Source organism: Eschrichtius robustus, chromosome 4, assembly GCF_028021215.1.
Source record: "Eschrichtius robustus isolate mEscRob2 chromosome 4, mEscRob2.pri, whole genome shotgun sequence".
NCBI classification, from domain to species: Eukaryota; Metazoa; Chordata; class Mammalia; order Artiodactyla; family Eschrichtiidae; genus Eschrichtius; species Eschrichtius robustus.
In genome coordinates this window covers 133,701,495-133,727,041 of record NC_090827.1, presented here as the reverse complement: position 1 = coordinate 133,727,041, position 25,547 = coordinate 133,701,495, and the positions used below count along the sequence as shown (strand labels likewise).

The 25,547-nt window shown below is 39.4% G+C and overlaps 1 protein-coding gene across 1 annotated transcript in view; it reads right to left on the bottom strand.

Annotated features, from left to right (window-relative positions):
* Window positions 1-25,547, bottom strand: part of LOC137764336 (fibroblast growth factor 2) — a 55,119-nt gene that overhangs the window by 8,993 nt on the left and 20,579 nt on the right. Inside the window, exon 2 of the mRNA XM_068543403.1 lies at window positions 4,184-4,287. Within this exon, the coding sequence (XP_068399504.1) occupies window positions 4,184-4,287 (104 nt within the window). The remainder of the gene's footprint in view (window positions 1-4,183; window positions 4,288-25,547) is intronic.

Here is a 25,547-nt window from a genome sequence, read left to right as displayed (position 1 = left end):
CAGAAACTAACACAACATAGTAAATCAACTATACTTCAGTTTTTAAAAAAAAAATTTTAATAAGATAGAGTAGCTTCTGTTTTCATCACATTTGACAATTATTTTTATCATTACAGATGAACCTGTGTTCCAGCCTGTGTTCTCAAGATAAATAACCCCTCCAATGACTGTCTTACAGGGCCACCATGATTACCAGATTACTGGATCTTCTAATCTCTATAAGTGGAAAACCACAGGGTAACAATCTGAAGTCACAAGACAGACATAGCAAAGTCTAGAGCTTTAAAACCATTTTGACGAGTGTCAATTTGACTAGTGTTGTCCATAGTTGAGACAGAAGCAAATGTTGTATGTATTTACTTTCTTTCCTCCACCACCTTTACTGTCTGACAGTAGCCAAATCAACACTATTGCAGGAGACAAAGTAATTCACACTGTGTTTTGTTACATCCTGAGGTGAGAAGAGTAGGGTTAACCCCTCTTCTCTCTACAAGGTCAAGTTCATCCAAAATTACCCATTGATTCACTGTCCTGGAAATATTTAAAATGCTACTTCGGTAGATTCCCAAAGTATTACATCATCCCTTGAGTTGACAACAGGCTGGTAGAAAAAAAAAAAAAAAACAGTGGAAGAAGCGAAAGTTCCAAGTAGCCTTTCATAGCTATATTTTTTTTTGCCTAGGAAACCTCATCCATTCCCCTGCTTTAGCCACCACATATATGCTTATGACGCCCAAATCTATATATCAACACACACCTCTCCTCTAAACTCCAGACCCGTAATTCCAACTATGTAGTGAACATCTTCACCTGAATTTCTCTTAGGCAACTCAAACTAGATAATACTAAATTTGAACCTGTATTACCTTTTCCCAGAACTTGCTCTTTTCCTCTTCCCCCTTTCTCATCTACCTCCTCATCCAAACTGGAAACCTGGATGTCATCTTTGACTTTTTCCTCTACTCTACTCCTAACTCTGGTCAACCTCAGTGCTAGCGCCTTACTCCATCCTCTTCATCCTGTTACTGCCAGGTTCTGATCGTCACTTGCTTGGACTATGCCCATGGCCTTCTAACTGGCCTGTCTCGACCAGCCTTGGCCCCCTCAAATCCGTCCTCTGCACTGCTGCCAGAGAGCTCTTTCTTGAATTCAAATCTCATGTGTCTCTTCTTAAAACTCTTTATGGCTTCCCACTGCTGAGAGCAGCATGGTGCTATCAGGTACTTCAGCAGGCAGTTTACCTGCTTCTCCAGCCTCATCTCTTCCCTTCTACCTTCTACTGCCTTTGCACCTTACACTCCAGCAGTAGTGAATTGTAATTCTGGAGAAACCCCTAGTAAGCTTTCTGCATCCGTGCCTGTGCCATGTCCTAGAATTATCTATACCCTGATCTCCATTCCTCTGCTCCCGAACTGCCTGATAAACTCCTTCCTCTACATTATGTCAGATCCTCTTTGTAGGTCATTTTTCCCAATCTAGACAAGTTTAATTGCTCCCTTTCCTTTATTACTATGCATGCATGCAACATATACAAGAACACATCAAAGCCACCCCTTACACATTATTACGAATACTTATTTACACTTCTGCCTCCCCAGATTGTCACTTATTAAAGGCACAGGCCATTTTGTATTCAACTTTATAACCCTAATGCCTAGCACGGTATCTAGTATGCTGTACACTCAAAAAATACTAGCTATTGAAGAGGATTCTAAAATTTATTTATTTATTCAATTTATTCAATTTATTTATTCAATTATAAAAAAAGAGCACTGCTACACTGAGACTTATTTATCCTGCAAAAATCACATAAATATATTAAATATATCTTTGTCAGATGATCATAAGATGGTTGAATATTCTTTTTCTCTGTAAGTCTGTTTCAGTCCCTTCAGAAATCCAAAGATCACATACAGATGGCCAAGAGGCACATGAAAAGATGTTCAACATCACTAATTATTAGAGAAATGCAAATCAAAACTACCATGAGGTATCACCTCACACCAGTCAGAATGGCCATCATCAAAAAATCTACAAACAATAAATGCTGGAGAGGGTGTGGCGAAAAGGGAACCCTCCCACATCTGATGGGAATGTAAATTGGTACAGCCACTATGGAGAACAGTATGGAGGTTCCTTAAGAAACTAAAAATAGAGCTACCATATGATCCAGGAATCCCACTCCTGGGTATATATCCGGAGAAAACGGTAATTTGAAAAGAAGATACATGCACCCCAATGTTCATTGCAGCACTATTTACAATAGCCATGACATGGAGGCAACCTACATGCCCATCGACAGAGGAATGGGTAAAGAAGATGTGGTACATATATACACAGTGGACTATTACTCAGCCATAAAAACGAATGAAATAATGCCATTTGCAACAACATGGATGGACACAGAAATTATATACTAAGTGAAGACAGAGAAAGACAAATACATGATATCACTTATATGTGGAATCTAAAAAAATGCTACAAATGAACTTATTTACAGAACAGAAATAGAGTCACAGATGTAAAAAACAAACAGTTATTGGGGGGAAAAGGGGAGGGACAAACTGGGACATTGGGGTTGACATATACACACTACTATGTATAAAATAGATAACTAATAAGGGCCTACTGTATAGCACAGGGAACTCTACTCAATACTCTGTAATGACCTATATGGGAAAAGAATCTAAAAATGAGTGGATATATGTATAACTGATTCACTTTGCTGTACAGCAGAAACTAGCGCAACATTGTAAATCAACTACACGCCAATAAAAAATTTTAAAAAAATCCAAAGATCTTCACTCAGAAAAAAATTCAAAAACTATCTATATAAGCTCAAAACACCACAACTGCTCAGTACTGTTAGATCCATTCTGTGGGGAAAGTTATAGAGCGCTATATAACTGGCTACTGGTATTGGTATTATGGCTGTGGTTTGTATATACACACACTTTTAGGTACATGTCTTATCTACTCCCCCAATGAGACAGAAGTACAATCTGTGTCTTCTATACTGATCTGCTTCCCTGCATCATTCCCCACACAGTGTCTGCTCAACAGACATACAATCCTGGTTGTAGTAATAATGGTGAAGTTGACAGGGAGCCTGTATTAATGGAAAGAATACTAGCCAACAGCAAGGACCCTGGAGTAGCTGTGATAAAAAGTAAAAAAAAAGAGAAGTCCCTGCCCTTAATGAGCTTATATATAAATGAGAAGTAACATGAGGAGGAAGTAACAATTTTGAGGACCTATTATGTATAAGACCCTGATTTTGGCACTTGATATAAATTATTTAATTTAGTCCACACAAAAACTCTTGAGATACGATCATTATTGTCTCTATTTTATAGTATTCTAAATGGCAAGTGTTTCTATGTCATATTTGAAAGAAGCTTAAAAACTCATACTCAAAATTTTATATGTCCATCCCAATGATCTTCAGACAACTGCACAATGAAAAGATTTTTTTTAAACTATAGTTTTAGGGACTTCCCTGGTGGCACAGTGGTTAAGAATCTGCCTGCCAGTGCAGGGGACACGGGTTCAAGCCCTGGTCCAGGAAGATCCCACATGCAGTGGAGCAGCTAAGCCTGTGCACCACAACTACTGAGCCTGCGCTCTAGAGCCACAATTGCTGAGCCTGCGTGCCATAACTACTGAAGCCCGTGCGCCTAGAGCCCGTGCTCCGCAACAGGGAAGCCACTGCAATGAGAAGCCTGCGCGTTGCAATGAAGAGTAGCCCCCGCTCGCCGCAACTAGAGAAAGCCTGTGCAGCAGCGAAGACCCAACGCGTCCAAAAGTAAATAAACTTATTAAAAATATAATAATTTAAAAATAAAACTATAGTTTAATAGCTTTGCAGCAAAGGCAGTAAAATGCAGTGAATCAGAGTTCCTTCTCTGGAGTCAAGACTGCCTGGCGTGCCATCCCGGTGTGCCATCCAGGCTCTGCCTCATATGAGCTGTGTTTCCTTGGTTACTTTATTACTCCCTCAGAACTTCAGTTTTTGCCTCTGTGAAATAGAGTATAATACTCTATTTTATAGGATGAATGTGAAGATTAAATGATATACCTGTAAAACCCTTAATAAAGATTTAATAATACCAATACTAGTAAATTCATAGCAATAAAAGCTAAATAAAAAAAAAAAAGTACAAAAACAGAAAGCATTACTTACAGAAGCCAGTAATCTTCCATCTTCCTTCATAGCAAGGTAACGGTTCGCACACACTCCTTTGATAGACACAACCCCTCTCTCTTCTGCTTGAAGTTGTAGTTTGACTGTAAGTAATGGAGAAAAAATTACCTTTGTAGCATCATAGAAAAAAGAGGCATCTACACATTTATGCAACATACAGGGTAAAGACAAGAGGCACTTGTGCAACCAGCTAACCCACCGTGGCAAGGAGTTGGGGGACAGGGGCCAGATGTCAATTAAATTCTGTTAGAATGAGAGGCAGACCCACTAAAGTATGAGTGCCTCTTGACTCCCTTCTCAATCCAGTGTCAGTGAGCGGATAAGAGTGACAGACGGAGAATTTTTTTCCCTTGATGTGTAATTAGCCTCCACTTGGCCCTGTTAACTACTTAGATTTTTTTTTTTTAATGAACATATTTTAAGAGTACATAAATATATGAACTACTTGTGAGAATTTCCACCCTACTGCCTAACTTTAAACTCTTTAAAAGTTATTTTAACCAATTCTTCACAAATAAAATATAATTGCTCACTATTATCTTTTGGTTTGTATTTCCTTGAGTTTCCTTACCTCTTATTTCTAGCTTCCCCTTCAATACAATACCAAATGCATTTATCTTTCTTTATGGAGGGATTGTGATGTATAGATTTTTTTTTTTTTGCAAATATCTATTGGAAAACAAAATGTTTATGCTTAATTTGCTTATAGTGTGATGAAAGATTTTCAGAATGTAAGATCCTGAAGAGGATGACCTATGTGTTACACTACATTATCAATATTAAGCAGACTGTTGGAAAACAAAACAATAGATATTACATGATCATGATGATAATGCCATAGGGACAAATAATCATCTAATTAATTCAGTTAAAATTAAGTTTAAAATTTGTTTTGCTATCAGAGGCAGCATTCTCCTGCCTAGAACAGCATTCCCCAAAATGTATTTTGGCCAACAGAGATTACTTAAAAAACAGGTTCTGGGGCCAAATAAATTTAGGAAATTCTTGGTTAAGTCAAGTTAACTCTTTATTGTCAAACTCCTCAGAACTTTGCCTCTCATAACCTGCATTATAAATCACCATAAGTGGATCAAGTACACAGTGTGTATAAAATGTGCTTGGGTCCCAGAACAAGTTTTTTCATAGGCTATTCTGTGGCCTATAAACATATCTAGGACATGCTTGAGAGCAATAGAAAAAAGCAGTGAATATTCAAAATTTTAGAAATCAGAATAATATTATTTGGATAACATTAGAAACATAAAGTAAATTTAATTTTCCCAGGTGTTTCCAGGCAGCTAGGAAACATGGCACGAAAAGGCAATGTTTGAAAAATTCTGGAATTACTATTAACTTTGTTAGACATAATTATGTCATATTAATTATGTTTTAAATTTTTTCCTATCAGGCAGAACAACATACGGGTAAAATGAGATATAACATCTGGGGTTCGCTTTAAAATATTCCAGGAATCAATCAATCAATAATTTTTTAATAAAATGGGTGGGATAAATAAAACAAGATGATTAACCTATGTCAATAGTTATTAGAAGCATGGGAGTTCATTATTCTATTCTCATTACTTTATGAATGTTTGAGAATTTACATTTTTTAAAAAAAGATATTTGTTGGACATTTAATGTCTGATTCTCCTCTGTACCAGTCACTCCAGGTGAAATTCTTCTACAGAATCTTAAAAGATAGTACAAAGTAAAAGGAATATAATCAAGCCATGAAAACTAAACAGAGAAAGGCATAAAGTCTCTTTCAAAACATGGGAAACTGTAGAAAATAAGATTTATTTTTAACAAATATAAGCAAAATTAATGATTATGAATAAAAATCCTTGTATATAGCTCTAAAGTGATGTAGATTAGCCATATTAATTATGAATGCATTTGCATCTCTTTTTAACTCATATGGTTGTATAAATGCTCCTGAGGCAAGACTGCATAGTCAATCACTATACTTTTTTCCCGGCACTTTATCAATAAACTGTAGCCTAGCTCAAGCCCACCATCTTGTAAATGTGTATTACTGGTCATAAGGCAGATTATGGATACTAATGTGTGGTCAGTACCTGCGACTCAGTACCCAAAGTAAATGTCATCATTCATTTATTCATTGGCCTTTCACAGATTTCTTGGGATTCCACATTAGGATATTGTCACTTGATAAGCCATGAAAAAGTAAACACTAATTATAGATGCCTGAAAAGTGTTTCCATTAACATATAACTATAAAAATATAAACTTTAAAAGTAACCAGAGCCTGAAACCAATAAGAAGCTGGATAATCCGCAAAATCATAGATTTTCTTTAAAAACCCATCAGAGCTGAGATGCAAAGAGACCTAAGTAAACTAAATTTCACATACAGATGATCCCTTCCCCCAAAAAAAGACGACCTGCTTCCATCTTTGACAGAAAGAAGACTAACCCTATCAAAATGGGGAGTATAAAGAAACCAGCTGAACTTTTACAAACTTTTAAGTGCTGCTGATGTGAGGAACTGGATTTCTAAGGAGCCCTAATCAAACAGCAATTCCATACCCACCTGCCGGTTCTCTCCTACAGAGCTTGCACCTAGTGCACAACCGTCACACACCAGAGGCAGAGGACAGAACAGAAGGGCTAAGAGATCCTTCTGAAGCACCTAAGGCTTTGCTGAGTGCAAAGCAGCAGTCCACTGACAGCTGGGAGTGGAACAGAGCTGAGAGACAGCCCTCTGAGAATCACTGAGCCTTCACCAAATGAAAAGCAGGATGAAGAGAGATCTTCAAAGACAAGGGTAGAGTTCAAGAGCAAGGATAATCCTGACCTACCCAAATAGTTAATAGCTGGGCTATTTTTGTCTGAGACAAAATGGAATATGAAAAAGTACTCCACCCAAAAGAAGGCAGAAGAAGAGGAACAGAAGGACAAAGAACAGATGGGGAAATTATAAAACAAATTCCAAGATGGCAAATTAAACCCAACACATCAATAATTGAACTAAATGTAAATGAACTAAACACTTTACTTAAAGGAAAAATTGTCAAGAATTTAAAAGGCAAAACCCAACTATGTTGTTTACAAGGAAAGCACATTAAATACAAAGATACAGGCAAGTTGAAAGTAATGTGGGAAAAAATATAAAATGTATACCCTAATTATAAGAATGCTGGTATGGCTATATTCATATCTGATGTGGACTTCAAGGCAAGTAGTATAACTAGAGATGAACAAAGTTATTTCATAATGATAAGAGGGTCAGATACCTCAAGAAGACATAATAATTTTAAACATGTAGCACATAATAATAGATAATGTGCTATAATAATAAATTGCCTGAAGCAAAAATTGACAGAAGAAATAGATCAGTAAGTATATGGAATATAAGAATAATGTTATCAACCAACCTGACCTGACTTTTTTTTTTTTTTTTTTTTGAGATCAGGTAGGTTTCATTTACCTGAAACTTTAGTCTCTTCTTAACATCACTGTCACTTGAAAACTATGCTGAAAAACATTAACTCTGCCAGCATGGTAAGTGATCCTACGCTTATTTGCCTAGTGGACTTGAATTTTTCATATCAATTAACTTCAGCTTATAAGTTCTTTTTCCAAAGTTACCATGATGTTAAGTAATATCACTGGCTCTTGTCCTGAACTGTTGGTACCCCTGGTACTTTTGTTTTTTAACAGTCTGAGACATAATTCATGTATGATACAATTAATTTAAAGTGTACATACAATTCAGTGGTTTTGAGTATATTCACAGAGTTGTGCAACCATCACCACAATCAATTTTAGAACATCTTCATCATCCCACACCTCCTATGGTTCACCTCCTATGTCCCCAATACCACCATCCCCAACCCTAGGTTACCACTAATTCACTTCCTGTCTCTATAGATGTGCCTATTCTGGATATTTCATATAAATAGGATCATACAATATGTAGTCTTTTGTGACTGGCTTCTTTCACTTAGCATATTGTTTTCAAGGTTCATTCACATTATAGCCATGTATCAGTACTTCATTCCTTTTTATTGCCAAATAACATTGCGTTGAATAGAGAGACCCCATTTGATCTACCCACCCATCAGGTGATAGACATTTGGTTTGTTTCCAATTTTTGGCTATTATGAATAATGCTGCTATAAACATTCATGTACAAGATTTTGTGTAGACATATGTTTTCATTTCTCTTGGGTATATACCAAGAAGTCAATATGGTAACTCTATGTTTAATCATTTGAGAAATTGTCAGACTTTTCCAAAGCAACCATTTCACATTCCCACTAGAAATTAAGGGTTCCAATTTCTCCACATCCAGGCCACATTTGTGATAGTCCGTGGTGGTGTTTTTTGTTTGTTTGTTTTTTCTATTATAGTCATCCTAATTGGGTGTGAAGTGGTATCTCTTAGTTCTGATTTGCATTTTTCTGATGTTGAGTATCTTTTCATGTGTTTATTGGCTATTTGTATATCTTCTTTAGAGAAATGTCTATTCAGATCCTTGGCCCATTTTTTAGATTGTCTTTTTCTCATTGAGTTGTAAGAGTTCTTTATATGTTCCAGATACAAACCCTAATTAGATATCTGATTTGCAAATATCTTTTCCCATCCTGTGGCTTGTCTTTTCACTTTCTTGGTATTATCCTTTGATGCATGAACATTTTTAATTTTCATGAAATCCAATTTATTGATTTTGTTTTTTCACTGCTTGTGCTTTTGGTGTCATATCTGAGAAACTACTGCCTAATCCAAGGTCATGAAGATTTACGCCTATGCTTTTCTCGTAAGAGTTTTAGTTGTACCTTGTCATTTAGGTTTTGATCCATTTGGAGTTAATTTTTGTATGTTGTATGAGGGTCCAACTTCATTGTTTTACATGCGGATACGCCTAAATTGACACTTAAAGATCACTACACCCAAAATCTGCAGAATATACATATTTTCAAGGAATACTACCAAGAATAAATTATATGCAGGCCATAAAACAAGTCCCAATATACTTAAAAGGGCTGAAATCATACAGAGTGTAATATGAGAAATTAATAACAAGATATCTAGAGGGCTTCCCTGGTGGCGCAGTGGTTGAGAATCTGCCTGCCAATGCAGGGGACACGGGTTCGAGCCCTGGTCTGGGAAGATCCCACATGCCGCAGAGCAACTATGCCCATGAGCCACAACTACTGAGCCTGCGCGTCTGGAGCCTGTGCTCTGCAACAAAAAGAGGCCACGATAGTGAGAGGCCTGCGCACCGCGATGAAGAGTGGCCCCCGCTTGCCGCAACTAGAGAAAGCCCTCGCACAAAAACGAAGACCCAACACAGCCAAAAATAAATAAATAAATAAAATTAAAAAAAAAAAAAGATACCTAGAAAATCCCACAAATATTTGGAGATTAAGCAATACATTTCCAAGCAAAACACATATCAAAGAAATCACAAGGGAAATTAGAAAATATTTCTAATTGTATGATAATAAAAACTCAACATGCTTAAAGGAAAGGTATGTGGGAAGATCCCACATGCCATGGAGCAACTAAGCCCGTGTGCCACAACTACTGAGCCTGCGCTCTAGAGCCCACGAGCCACAACTACTGAGCCCGCGCTCTACAGCCCATCAGCCACAATGACTGAGCCCGTGTGCTGCAACTACTGAAGCCCGCGCGCCTAGAGCCCATGCTCCACAAGAAAAGCCACCACAATGAGAAGCCCGTGCACCACAACGAAGAGTAGCCCCCGCTTGGCGCAACTAGAGGAAGCCCACGCACAGCAACAAAGACCCAAAGCAGCCAAAAATAAATAAATAAAAAATAAATAAATTTATTAAAAAAAGCAATGAGTAAACCTTGATGAAAGCAAACCAACTATAAAAATTACTGTAAGACCATAGGAGAAATTTTAACACTAACTGGATATTTTATACTTCTAAGGGAATTTTTTTAACTTTTAGGCATGAGAATGGAACTGTAATTATTTTTAAAGGATCTTTTAGAGATACATATCAATCTTTTAGAGATACATATCAATCATTTATGTATCTAATATGCACTAATACATACATATCACTTATGTAATAATTTATGTAGTCATTTTTCAAATGCTTTGATGAAATGACATGATGTCTCAGATATAGTTAAAACAATCCAGTAGTAGGGAAGGGGGTAAAGAGCTAAGGCAGGTAGAGATGAAACAAGACTGCGATGGTAACTACTGAAGCTAGGTGATGGGTACATGGGGTTCATTAAATTGGTTCTTCGATTTTTTGTATATATTTGAAACTCTCTCTAATAAAAAATGCGGGGGGGGCGGTTATAAAAGAACAAAAAGTAACTAAGGCAGTTCATTGGGCAATTAATGTTAAATGTGGGTACCAATTTATTGAAGGATATTGTCTTAGACCATTCAGGTTCCTATAACAAAAATACCATAGAGTGGGTGACTTAAGCAACATTTATTTCTCACAGTTCTGGAGGCTAAGGAATCTAAGATCAAGATGGCGTTAGATTCAGTGTCTGGTGAGAGCCCTTTTTCTGGTTCACAAACAGCTGTCTTCTCTCAGTGTCCTCACATAGCAGAAGGGGCTCTGTGGGGTCTCTTTTGTAGGGACACTGATCCCATTCATGAGGGCTCCACCCCCATGACATGACCAGTTCCCAAAGGCCCTACATCTCCTAATACCATTCCATCGAGGGTTTGGATTTCCACACATTAATTTGGGGGGCGGGGGGGGCACAAACATTCAGTCCGTAACAGGTATGAAAACTGTGTTAATGTTCCAGAGACAGTCCTTGAGATACTTTTGGATTCTATACAGTGTGAAATCTCAGCCAGTACTCAAGGACACTGGACAGTCACTGTTTCATACTGGACTGGCTTCATAGGGAGGAAAGCTACAATAAAATAATCATACTTGAGATTTAGAAGACTCTTAATAAGCAAAGCCATTGGATCTTACGACACAGAAAAGGCATAAACCAAAGACATGTTTTGTTTGCTGGAGGAAGAGTGGGAAGAGGGTCTTCTTTAAAGGAATGCTTTTAAATATCAGGCACTTCAAGATAGGGAATGAAAGGAATTCTATTAAATTTCCACATAACGAATACAATGTAAAATTTTCCATACTTTTCAGGAAATGAAACAATATAATAGACAAGCTAGCAAAAATTTGTTCTGAAAAATGGAGGATAACTTTGGATAACTTTATCATCAACTCTTCTGAACCATAAAAATGATCTATTCCCTTCTGTGCCTAACCAGGGAAACTATTATCCTCAGCCTAGTTTCTGGAAATAGAAAATATTAATGTATACGTATTACATTTAGAATAAAGGTTAAAGCCTTGGTTTTCACCTTATATAAAACTAAACCCTATTTTAATACTTCAGTCTAGCTGTTTAGTTATACACTTGAAAAGTGTCTGTCATAGCTATCAAAAAAGCAAAAAAAAAATGTTTTTCTCCATAATATTGATAAAATGAAACTTGCCACCTAAAAAGTGCTTAATAAATGACTATAAAATAGAACATTCCTTTTTGTAGTATAAATAAGTACCAATTCTCTTGCACGCAGTGCGCTAGACTGTGGAATTATAATCTACCCTGGAAAACCTTCTGTGGTCATTCCCTTTTCCCTTCTCCCCTCAGTTTAGGATAGGAGTCCTCTCCACTATACTCCTTTATCCTGCTTCCTCTACTCGGAACAATTTTGCACCATACTTGTCTGGCCCTCTTTGACTGTGAGCTTCTTGAGGGCAGGGAACTATATCCATCTCTGTATCCTGTGAGTTAACACAATGCCAGACACATAGAAGTCTCTTGTGAATGTTTGATGGATTGAAAGCATCTCACACGAGAAAAAGCAGGTAAAGGAACTGTTGCAGCAATGTCTTTGGTGTCATACTGGAGCATTATACAGGTGCTATGAGACTACGGAAAATGACATATCTATTATTAGAGGGAAAATCAGAGACTCTTTCTAGGAGAGATGAGGTTTGAGCTAAGGTTTGAAGGATATGTAGGAGATAACCTCATGAACAAGGTATAGGGTAGGGAGACTAGATAGAATGATATTCCAGGTAGAATGTCATTTCAGGACTGAGGCACGAAACAGCCACACAGCCTAAACAGCCAAGTCCAAGACAGAGCAACAGGCAAAATCCAGACTGAGAAACCCCACAGGTCGAGGACTTCCCTGGCGGTCCAGTGGTTAAGACTTTGCCTTCCAATGTAGGGGGTGTGGGTTCGACCCCTGGTTGGGGAGCTAAGATCCCACATGCCTCGCAGCCAAAAAACCAAAACATAAAACAGAAGCAATAATGTAACAAATTCAATAAAGACTTTAAAAATGGTCCACGTTTAAAAAAAAAAAAAAATCTTTAAAGAAACCCCACAGGTCAAATAATCCAATTTCCTCAACAATCAATTACTAGGGAGAAAATAAGATGGAAGGAGGACCCGAGACTAAAAAAAGCTTAAAACTGACATACTTTAAAAAGTAAACTAAAGCAGAATATTTAAGGATGCCTATCAGTGTGATGAAACTATTAAGAAATGCAAAGAAGTAATTAAAGATCTGTACACTTTTATTGGGGAGGCAGGGGACTGTGGGTGGGACAGGGGACACACAGAGGGGCTTCTATGGTGACTGGCAAAGTTCTGTTTTCTGACCTGAGGGACGATTACAAAAATGTTCACCTAGTAATAACCCATTAAAGTACAAATTTGTTTTATGTGTTTTTCTGTATCTATGCTATATTTTACATTTTGAAAGTTTTTAAAATTAAAAAAAGAAGTCTACAATAAAAGCCCTTTCTAAATTGGACCTTGAACACTGATGTAGCCCTGGTCATTTCAGCACGCTGGAGACCACCCACTATATTCAGGTTTTGGATGCACAGAAGTCAACAATTTTGATAAACATAGACTTCTGGTGGCTTTCTAATGTTGATATTAAATCCAGTAAGAGATGAACTTGGAAAAATACATAGTGTGTTACCCAAGTTTAAAATTCAACTTTTTTTCCCTCTTGTAGCATAAAAACAAAAGCTGTAAACCACAAAATTGAAGAATCTCATCATTAGGCAAGATCTTAGGGGTCAATTGGTCCCATCACTATATAATTACATCTTAAATCCCATCTACAATATCCATGAGAAACAGTTGTCTAACTTTTACTTGAAAATCTTTAGCAGAGGAGAATTTGCAGTCTCTCTAAAATGATTTAGCTATGTAAGCAAAGGAACAGAAACTCTGATCACAGTAAACTACTCAAATGTTCAAGTGCTCAGACCATTAATTAGCACTTGACACATTTAGTTAACAGAGTATAACCAAAAAGCCGAACTATTACTTCAATGTGACCACGATTGCTCAAAACATTTTGCAACTCCTTTTTTGGAATTTCCTCCAGAATTTGTATCATTTTCTTTAGAATAGGCTCAAGGATGATAAATCTTAAAATCATGAATACTAATTTGTTAGAGCAGTAAAGGACTTCAGGGATCATCCAGTGCACCCTCCTTGTTTATAAATAAAGAAGGTGACATTTAGAGAGGTTTGTCCCTGGTGGAAGAATATGGTTTGGGGAAATAGACAAGTCAGTGTTTCCGAGAACAGTGAATACATTCATTCATTCATTCATGAACATTTACTAGTAATAGGTATGTGCCAGGTACCGTGCTAAGCAATAGAAAGCATAAAGGAAAATACAACATCAGTTTTTGACCTTGAACATACAATACTGTCGAGGAGAAAAGGGATGGTACACAGATAAATAGATGAGCTCCATAATGTCAGTGCCATGAGAGAAATTCACACAAGCTATCCAAGAACACTCAGAAGGTACACCTAACCCAGCATGGGAGATGAAAGGTTTCCTGGAAGCAGTGACAACTGAATGGAGGCTATAGGAATTAGCAGAGTTAGTCAGGAAAAGAGAGAGTAGGAACAACAACAACAAAAGCATCCTGACATAACTTGCAAAGGAGAAAGGGACAGAAAGCATGGCACAGCCAAGGAATGTCAGGTACATGGGTGTGGCCAGCACAGCGTGAGGGGGTGGTGTGTACTGTGTGAGAGGGCATCGCGGGACAGGATGAGGCTGGAGAGGCCAGAGGCTCTGAAGACTATATTAAGGAGTTTGATAGTATGAAAAAAGAAAGAATGAGAGCTTTGCATGAAATAGGATGGAGAGAAGTTGATAAATATGTGAGAATTGAAGGAAAAAGAATTAAAAGTTAATGAAGGGAGATAGTGGAGGTAAGAAGGAGGCAGGGAAGGAAGAAGGAAGGAAAGAATGGTTTCTCTCTGAGCCACGGGTTTCTCTGCCTTGGATATTTGGGAGATTGTTGAGATGGGAAATACAGGAGGAGGGACAAGTTGGCAAGAGAAGATAATCAGATAAGTTCCCTTAAGACATATTGACAGTCTGTGGAAAATCCAGACAGATATGCAGAAAAGTCAGCTATATGAATCCGGAGCTCAAAAAAAGAAATCTATGCTAGAAATAAAGATTTGGTAATCATAGCAAACAGTGGCTACCTTGGACACACAGGCTGCTCCAAACCCACACAGGGAGATATAAAATGAGATCCAGAACAGTGTGTAACAGGCATGAAGTAAATGACAAAGAAAGGAATCCTGGGACACACCAACATTTACAGGAGGAGTAGAGGGTGTAGAGCCAGCAGAGCCTGGAAAAGAGTGGTCAGGCAAGCCAGCTCACAAGGGTAAGCACTATGCACACACCTACACCACACACACACCTACACCACACACACACCTGCACCGACACCACACACACCTACACCACACACGCGCACACACACCCCTACACCACACACACCTGCACCAACACCACACGCACCTACACCACACACGTGCACACACACACCTACACCACACACACCTGCACCGACACCACAAGCACCTATACCACACACACACCTACACCACACACACCTGTACCACACACACGCACACACACACATGCACACACCTACACCACACATGCGCACACACACACACCTACACCACACACACATGCACACACCTACACCACACACGCACACACACACGCACACATGCACACCTACACCACGCACACACCTACACCACACACGTGCACACCCTACACCTACACCACACACACGCGTGCACACACCTACACCCCACATGCATGCGCACACACACCTACACCACACATACACCTACACCATACATGTGCACGCACACACCTACACCACACACACCTACACCACACACACACGTGCACACACCTACACTACACATGTGCGCACACACACACCTACACCACACACACCTACACCACACATGCGCACACACAAACCTACACCACACATGCGCGCACACACACCTACACCACACACATGCACACACCTACACCACACGCACACACACACCTACACCACACACGCACGCGCGCACACACGCACACCTACACCACACACACACCTACACCACACATGCGCACACCCTATACCTACACCACACACACGCGTGCACACACACCTACACCCCACACACACGTGCTCGCACACCTACACCACACACACACGCACACATGCACACCTACACCATACAACCTACACCACACACACACACCCCTACACCTACACCACACACATGCGTGCACACACACACCTACACCCCACACACACCTGCACGCACACCTACACCACACACACATGCACACCCACACCACACACACACACATGCACAGATTTGGAAACTAAGGGACAAAACTGTTATTCTTTGTGGGTGGTACAATTTTCTGCATTAAAATTAAAAGCCTAAAACGCAAGGATTGGATCCTGGAGCAGAAAAAGGATGTCAGTGGAAAAAGTGGTGAAATCCAAATAAAGTCTGTAGTTTAGTTAACAGTAATGTATCAGTATCGGTTTTTTAATTTTTTTTTTTAATTTTGACAAAAGTGCCACAGTTATGCAAGAAGTTAACCTTAGGGAAAGCAGGCTGAAGGGTATAGGGGAACTCTGTAAAATCTTTGCAACTCTTCTATAAATTTTCTATAATTTTTCCTAAATAAAAAGTTTTTTGAAAGTCGAAATAAAATACAAATGAAGTACTGAAAATACTCCAGGCAAGGCTGCTTGATACAAGAATATATAAAAATCAGTTGAGTTTCTGTTACCCACAACAAACTGTTAGAACACATAATTATTTTTTTTTTAAAAAAGATACCATTTGAGATAATAACTAAAGGTACCAAGGACTTGTACGGAGAAAGTTATAAAAGTTTATTGAAAGTCATTCTGACAAGACTTAAAAGGGGAGCTATGTATGCTTACCAATGGGAAGACTCAATATAGAGTCACTTCTCCCCCCATGTAGTCTATACATTTAATGAACCCCCCAAGAGTGGTCAGAAGTAGAAAACCAGGGGCGAGTAAAAAACAACTAAAGACAGAATATCAAGTGGGACCTTTAAAAAGACCTTCAGTGTCAAATGGTACAAAAGAAGTCAGGTAATATAGGACTGAAAAGTAGTCACTGGATTAACCACAGGAAGAATTTGAGAACAGTTAATGCAAACAACTTCTTCAAGAATTCTGACTGAAATAAACCACAGAAATTAAACTGTAGTACTCAGAAAAAAATAACATGGTGACAAATGCACACATTTTGGACAAATTGGACAAATTTCAGACAGAATTGGACTCATCAGGCTTCACCACTTACCAGCTGAGCTTACCTCTTCACCTGCACAATGGAAAATAATTGCTATTGCACAAGGCTATAGTGAAAATTAGATATTAGATCTCTCTCCATACATAAAAGTTTTAGTATAGCCTTGTCATCATCTACGTAACCATCATAGATGTTGGCCTCCTACTCTACACCTGCTTCTTCCTATTGCTTTGTTTTGAGATTCAAGGATTATATGATGTGTTAGGAAACCTTATACTTGATCTAGGACATGAGGATATCTAGAAAAGGGCAAGTATGGTCTACAAAATGGCAGAGGCATCTTTCAATAATGTCATTTATGCTGTACATAATGTCGTACCATACTGAGGCTGACTCCACCTATGGCAAATAAATTTATACTTTCACTATTCTCAAGGGAAGTAAACTAAATGGTACTTACTGCAAAGAAGACACAGACCTTATACAATTTCTCAATCTATTATCCTGTGTTTATTACTCCTTCATTCGGCAAAATGGTATCGGTTGCCTCATGTGTCAGGAACTGGTCTAGGAGCTAGAAATACAACAGTAGCCAAGATCTACAAAGTCTGTGCCCTCATGGTGCTTACATTCTGGTGGCAACTGCATGGTGTTTCTTTAGCTGGGCCAGCATTAATGTTATTTCTCATTTAAATAATTTTAAGCTTAAGCAAAGTGAAACTCTTAATTTAGTACACAAAAATAATCGGAAAGCAGTTGTCTAATACTATATCACAGAGTTCACTGTATGGGTCTCCGCTGACAAGCACTTATATTCCCGACATCCTCCTCTGAGAACACCATACACATTTTAATTTCTTACTCATTCAAAACAAACATATTAATTTAAAACTTGGTGGTACAGTGTGTTAGCTTTCCAATATAATTATGTTTTTGAGTCAAAAAGTAACTGAGTCAGGTTTAGTAGTCTCCTTGGAACCAATATTAATGAGTAACTGATAACTAAATTCCAAGGCATAACCCACTGGTTTATTTTCTTCTGTCAGGAATCATCCAATTTAATGCTGAAGACCAAGCACTGAAAACTTTTTAATGCAGATAACTGACAAAGGAGTGTATGTAACAAAAGAAACTCATTTGCTAAAAATGAAAAGCTTTAAATCTCCATATATATGTGGAATACCAGAGGTAGTAATCAGATAGATTACAAAGATCAGCAACCTAAATTTATTTATTCCTTCTTTCCTTTTTTGTTTGACTAATTTGACTAACGAGCTTCACACTGACTCTCTCCTTAAACTTTCTTTTTTTATCATTTCCTTTTGCATATCATCCCAGAAACCAAAAACCACACATTCCATTCTTCTCACAACTCAACTGGCTGGTTAAAGTTTATAGATAAGAATATTAGACACACACACAGTTCTTTCAAATTCTTAGCAACTCCTCGGTTTGCAAAGAAGGTTAAAGTTAGACATAATATGAAAGAAAGAAAAATAGGAAGGAAGAAAGGAAGGGAGGACCTTAGAAATCCATGAATTCTTTCATTACTACTCAATCAGGACATGGCTTTATGAGTCCATTAAACCTTTCTCTGTATCAAGCCTTATATCCACAAAGTAGAAATTGTTTTCATCGTGGGACTTAAGACTACCAATGGTGACAAAATATTTAAAACAGTTTAAATAAAAGTAAGTGTAATAGGGGCTTCCCTGGTGATGCAGTGGTTAAGAATCCACCTGCCAATGCAGGGGACGTGGGTTCGAGCCCTGTTCCGGGAAGATCTCACATGCCACGGAGCAACTAAGCAACTAAGCCACAACTATGGAGCCTGCGCTCTAGAGCCCACGAGCCACAACTACTGAAGCCCGCGCGCCTAGAGCCCGTGCTCCACAACAAGAGCGAAGAGTAGCCCCAGCTCACAGCAACTAGAGAAAGCCTGCGTGCAGCAACGAAGACTCAACGCAGACAAATAAATAAAATTTTTTTTTAAAGTAAGTGTAATATAATATGTCTGAAATACCAAATTTCTTGCCATTTACGTCAAAGCCATATCATTTAATTTCTGCAATAAAATTTTTTTTTAATGTACAGCTGATTTATGCCAAAGACAGGGCTGTTACAAGCAATTCCAATCCATAAAAACCTACAGAAATCAATTTTCTCCAATATCTCCTCTACTGGATCTCATACTTCATGTCCTAAAGTGGAAGCGTTTGAGGTAGCTGAGCTACAGATAAGAGCAAGTGTAACACAGGCCCGAACAGCTGTAGACATTAGATGATTCCTGATTCTTCTAATAACACAATGGCAATGGCTTTTACTTTGTAAGTAGCATCAAATAATGAAGTCATACTGATAGCAAGAAAGAGGGAAAGACTATTTGGCACCTTGTGGCATTCCAGAAGCTCAAAGTGCAATACAGGGTTAACGCAGAGCTGCACAGCAGCAAAGATAACTTCAAAGATGGAGAGAAAAGGGGAGAGTTCAAAGTCTCAACACCCATCAGTAAACAATCACAACAGGTTGATAGGTGGAGAAAATAAAATACCTTCCCTCACCCTTTCCACAGCTACCAGGGGCCCCAGACAATGTCTGACTATTGTAGTGTCAGGGAGAGTGCAGAAATGCCTCCCACCCAGGTCATTTCTTGGCCTGCTTTGAAGCGGTGTGTAATTCAGGAGGGAAAATTCCGTCAACCTTTGGCAGGGGCATTTTCTGGCAAGAATAGCTGCAGTAGCGACATCTTAGTGAGCTGGATTTCAGGACCAGACGCTGTCTCCTGGCATAGAACCCCAAGTCAGCCCTGAGGGCACACAGGTACAAACAAGTACCAGCTTCCACCTACAGAAAGTCCTCAGCCCTACATAAGTGTTAAAGGCTATTTTCTTCCCAGAGGCCAACTGTTGGAGAAATGGTTCTAAAAATAAGGGGGCCACAAAATTACAGAAATGGAGGATAGATTGGCAGTTGCCAGAGGTGGGATTGGGGGAATGAGTGTGGCTATAAAAGGGCAACCTGAGGAGTCCTTGTGATGATGGAAGTGTTCTGTGTCTTGGCTGTGTCGACGTCAATATCCTGGTGTGATACTGTAAAAGGTACTGCAAGATGTTACAATTGGGGAAAACTGGGCAAAGGGGACATCGAATCTCTATTACTTCTTATAATTGTATGTGAATCTAAAATTACCTCAAAATTTTTTTTTAATTAATTTAAAAAATATCAGCCAACTAGTTCAAAATCTCATCTAGTTTAATAATCAATATTTGAAATACATGCTTTAAGATACAAAGAATTATTTGAGAGAGAAAAAAGCCAAGTAATGTAAAGAAGATAGACTCCTCTAGATATTATTTTTACTGCAAGTTCCGTTTCCACGGCAGAATAGAAATGGATGTAATTGAGAGCCCACAGGTGGAACAGCCCATAGACCAAATAATTTGCCTCCAATGTATGCAGGTTTTTCCATTCTACAACTTGTTGTTCACTCACTATGAGTGCAGTCCTATCTGGGCTCATGGAATAAAACACAATACAGCACAGTACAAAGATCTGATGCAAAGTTTCAGTTACTCCATTTTTATGATTTTACTCTAATAGTCATGGGGAAAATATGAAATGATTCTAAGATGAATCACTGTTTGAAAATTCTTTTTTTTTTTTGATGGCTTGTTCTACTTATCAGATTCTCAATTATTCAGAGGCTCACTACATGGTCTATGGGCTATTCTGCCACCATGGGTTCTCAATTTCTTCCATTCTCTATTCATAGCCTCTGAATACTCCCACTAGACGGGAGGGAACAGCAGGCAGAGGAAAGAAGGATGAAGTTCAAATACCACTTTTGCTACCTGTTTGTGGCCATATTAAAAAGTTAGGTGGTGGAAGGAGGTTATGTAAAGGTTATATAAAGACAAGACAGAAAGATTTTGTATGCCTCAGATAGCTGAATGTTATAGAGCTTTACATTTTTAATCAGTAAAAGAACACTGAGAACTGCTCTGGTGACCCCAGAACATGTGGTCACTTCGCATTTCTTCATATTTCCTATAATGTTACTGAACAAACAGGATGTGCACCGGCTCCTGGGGCCGGCATCTGTGCTACTTATGAGAAGACGTCTTCCAGCAGAGGCCTTCCGAAGCTGGAGGCGGAAGCACCAGGTTTCAGAATTGCTGCTCTGTTGTCTGAGGAGACCAGCGGCAGACGGGCCCCTGAGGAAGTCAACAGCCTAATATGGACCAAATTGTCCAAAGTCAGACAGACCTTCAGTCAGGGGCAGCCCTGCTATAGGCTGAAAAATATTTTCACTGAAAAATAACAGTTGATGTTTCTAAATTTTAGTTCTATAATACAAATCAATTCTTTTTTTTTTTTAACAATTTTTATTTTATTTTATTTTTTTTAACAGGCAGTAAGTCTTTTTTTTTTTTAATTTATTTATTTATGGCTTTGTTGGGTCTCCGTTTCTGTGCAAGGGCTTTCTCTAGTTGCAGCGAACGGGGGCCACTCTTCATCGCGGTGTGCGGGCCTCTCACTATCACGGCCTCTGTTGTTGCGGGGCACAGGCTCCAGATGCGCAGGCTCAGTAGTTGTGGCTCACGGGCCCAGCTGCTCCGCGGCATGTGGGATCTTCCCAGACCAGGGCTCGAACCCGTGTCCCCTGCATTGGCAGGCAGATTCTTAACCATTGTGCCACCAGGGAAGCCCACAAATCAATTCTTGAAAAGTCCTTATCAACTCCTTTGGTTTGTCTCAGAGTGAAGATTTCAGCATTCAAGGAACACTGAAAATACCTGTACTAAAAGCAGGGTAGCAAACTCAAAGGCCTACAGGGGCCATGTGAGTAACAGACAAGAGAGAAGCACCTTGGTGGTAAGATTAGGAGGAGCAGGGGATAGTGGGGACCATGATAAACCATAGAACATATTTCACTCCCAACTGATGGGGCAGCCACTACTCAGTACCAGCCAGGTGCTTGCACGTGCGTACGTGTGCACACACACACACACACACACAGTTGTCACTGGAATTTGGCTTGTGGATCACCAATCTGAAATCCCTGTTTCAAAGGCTATTAACCTGGCCAGAGTGCCCTGAAATCACAAGAAGCTCAGATAGAGAGTAACAGCAAAAAGATAAACCGCCTCAAGCAACTATTTCTGCAACCAATCCAACATACCCAAGAGATAGAGCACCTCCTGATTACAGCCTTTTCTTGGCGATTCTTTCTACCTTTTGGAAATGCTTCTTGGATGATTTGAGAGAGCTGAGGTCTCTCTCAAAGCTAAGTGCCCCATGGAGATAATGCAACCAGCTTGGCTGGTCATGCGCCTGCCCTAGGGGTGAATGCCAATTAGCTGTTTGTGTTCCTGGCACTTCTTTCTGGATTGAGGAGTTCACATTCATCCTCAAAAATCACACAATTCAGGCAGCTCCAGAACAGAAAACAGAGCAGCAAGTGTGTGCCTGGGAAAGGAGGAGCTTCGGGGGAAAGGCAAGCAGGGCCACAGGGTGGAGAAGGGAAGCTGCCCAGAGCGTTCCAGCTATTTAACTGCACTCTCCACACAGTCATTCTGTTTGACTGGTAAAATCATTAGGAAAACACCTTTCAAAGCAGGCTTAAGACAAGAGAGTTTTATTTGACCCTCATGAAAATAGCCTGGGCGGCACATCCCTCAGTCCATGACGAGCTTTACTGCGGCCTCCACTTTGGAAAACCCTGATTGCAGCCAAGAGCTCAAGGCCCATCTCCAAAACTTCCGAGGAGGCCCTCCCAAGGAAAGCTCTCCCCTGCATCTCCTGCATGACACAGCTGGGTGGACTCGGGAGGAAGTTGGAAACGGCTCCTCTGCCTGAAAGTCTGCAGGAAGAAACAGGGCCCCTTCTTCGGCTGTGCTGAGAAGTTAAAGGCATAACTTTAAAGGAATAACAGGGTCACAGTAAAAGAAGAGCATGGCTCCACCCCAAAGAATGCAGCTGCCTAGAAGTCCAAGTCAATAAAGTTAAGTGGACTCCTCTGGAGTTAAGTTCTTTGAAATAGGGTATTTGAAACTGTGGCTGAAAGTTGGCAGAGTGGGAGACATTCTTCCAGTATGTTTGCCATTTCCGTACACGATATCTCGATTACTGAGGTTAAATACTATCGCTGGTTTCACAAAAATACGACGCCTCTGGAATGGAAGTGAACAGTATCAAATTAATGTCAGGGATTAACAGAATATGCTTGTTCAACTTCCTCAGGTTAATGCCTCTCTATGTTTATCACTTTATAATGTTGTTCCCTCATATGAACAGGAAGTTATTCTTTCAATGTCCAATTTTTAAATTTTTATCTGATCCAAAAGGTTTATGGATCTAAAAAATAAAAAATGTAATAGGTTTCTCTTCCCATGTTCCTAACATGTTTTATACGCTCCATCTACAGAAGAAACAGGTGCTCTCATTGTGCCGTGTAACTAGCTAAGTAAGCCCCACTCATCCCCGCCTCGGTCAGCGTCTAGAGCACATGTACTGAGTGCTGAACAAATGTCTATTTTTAATGGTGAAGATAATTCACGGAACTGCCTTCTGCATCTCTCTCCATTCAATATAAGAGAACATACATCCTTTTAGACTTTGTTGATGTTGTCCATTTTAGTTAATAAAAAGTCTAGCTTTAAGTTTTGCTTATGTTCTCCATCCAACAAACATTTACGAGGCACTCCGTGTGCGCCAAGCACCACATTAGAACATAACACCCGGCACCACTGCTAACAATAAAACCAGACTACGTGGATGTAAAACCCAACTGAGCCAGGAGTAGTGAAATGAACGAGACAGTTCAAGATTTTTTTTCAACTTAAGGAATTCCATTAAAACGGATCTAATTTCCAACCCCCTGAAATATCTGATTTCCCCCTTTTCCTCCTACCTAATTCTCAAAAACACAAATAGCAACGATAAACTCCCTTCCATGTTACATTTTATCTTCAGGATTTTTGCTCTGCCTCCACATTACCTCCTCCATTCCCCTCTGTGTTCAAAGATATTTATAATGTAGATGGACTGAAACTCTTCCACTTCAAGTACCCTCCCTCCTCACTCACTGACTCTGAAGGGTAGATGACATACAATAGTGGAAAAAAGAGTTGTATTAATGGAGTAGGGCCCAATAAATAAGGGCCTTGGGAAAAAAAGCAGGTTTAATGCAACATGTTAGATTTAATGCAGTAAGAACAACAAATATACTGCAGGTTCTTGAAAAGAAAGGCATCAGACCGAAAGCGGTGTTTAAAGAAAACCTAACTGAAAGGTTATGGCAGCCATACACGTGTAAGATAATAAGGATACGGACCTTTGAAAGTGGCAGTGAGGACAGAGAACAAAGGAATAAATGCCAGGGTTTCATGAAGTCTGGATTTTGGTAAAAAACAAAAACAAGAAGGGGGAAAAAGTTATGTTTAGGGTTTCAACTTGGAAATAAGGAAAAATGATGGAATAATTTGGGAAGAAAGTTGACAAGATGAGGATATCCAGTTTATGATCCAGCACCAGCTTCCTGCTCATCAAGAAGAACAATGAATTGCTTATTTGACTGGAAGTGAATTAGTTACGTTCAAGCTTACAGAGTGACATCCAAGTGAAGTTGTTTTCCAGACAGTAGGGGTTTGGAAACTGGATGTGGTAGAGACTTATTTTGGTGGCTCCAATGAACCACACCTCTTGATAGTCATACCTTGTGTAGCTCCTCCCATATTGACTCTAGTCTCGGGCCATGTTGCCTGAATTTAGTCAATGGGACATTAGCAAACATGACGTGAACAGTGCTTACAGATTGGAGTTCTGGTCTTGCGATCCAGCCTCTATGTAAAGAAGCCCAAGCTAGTCTCATGGAGAGACCACGTGGAGAAAGGAACAAATCACTGGGGTTTCAGTTACCCTGCCAAGGCACCAGACACGTAAGTAAAGCCATTTTAGGTATTCCTGTTCCAGCCACCAGTTGACTGCAGCTGCATGAGAAATCTCAAACTATGCTAGCAGAAGAACCATCCAGCTGAACTACAGTCAATACACAGAATCATGAGAAATTAATAAAATGGTAATTTTAGGCCATTAAATTTTGAGATGTTTGTTACACAGCAATAGATATCTCAAACACAGGAGGGCAGACGAGATATAAGTCTATAAAAGGGAGCTTTAGGAACAGTAAACAGCAGTCACAGCTAACATTCATTAAGGGCTTACTATCTGACATATTAATACAACATTATTAACACGGTAGCTATTATTACCTAGGATCCCTGCTTGGCAGATGAGGAAACTGGTATTTAAAGAAATGAAGAAACTTCACCCAAGATCACACAACTAGAAAGGCACAGCTGAGACCTAAACCCAGGTCTACCTGTTGCCTGCACAAATGTAAAAGACAAGAATGACCTTAACAGAGGAGTGAAAATAAAGGGGAGAGGGGGCCGGGGGTTGGACCAGGGCAGAAAGAACAACGACTTGATTACAGTTTTGCATTTTTCTCTAATTTCAAGAATAGCTGTTCAACACAGTCTAGTTAGGGAGTGAATCAAATCTAGCCCCTATTTAGAAAGCCAGCTCCTGTTGTCGTTCTCCCTCTGCACTTAACTCTGATAACAGCAGGTGTCCCCTACAGCCACGTGTACAGTCACTGGTTGACCCCATACGTCTTTT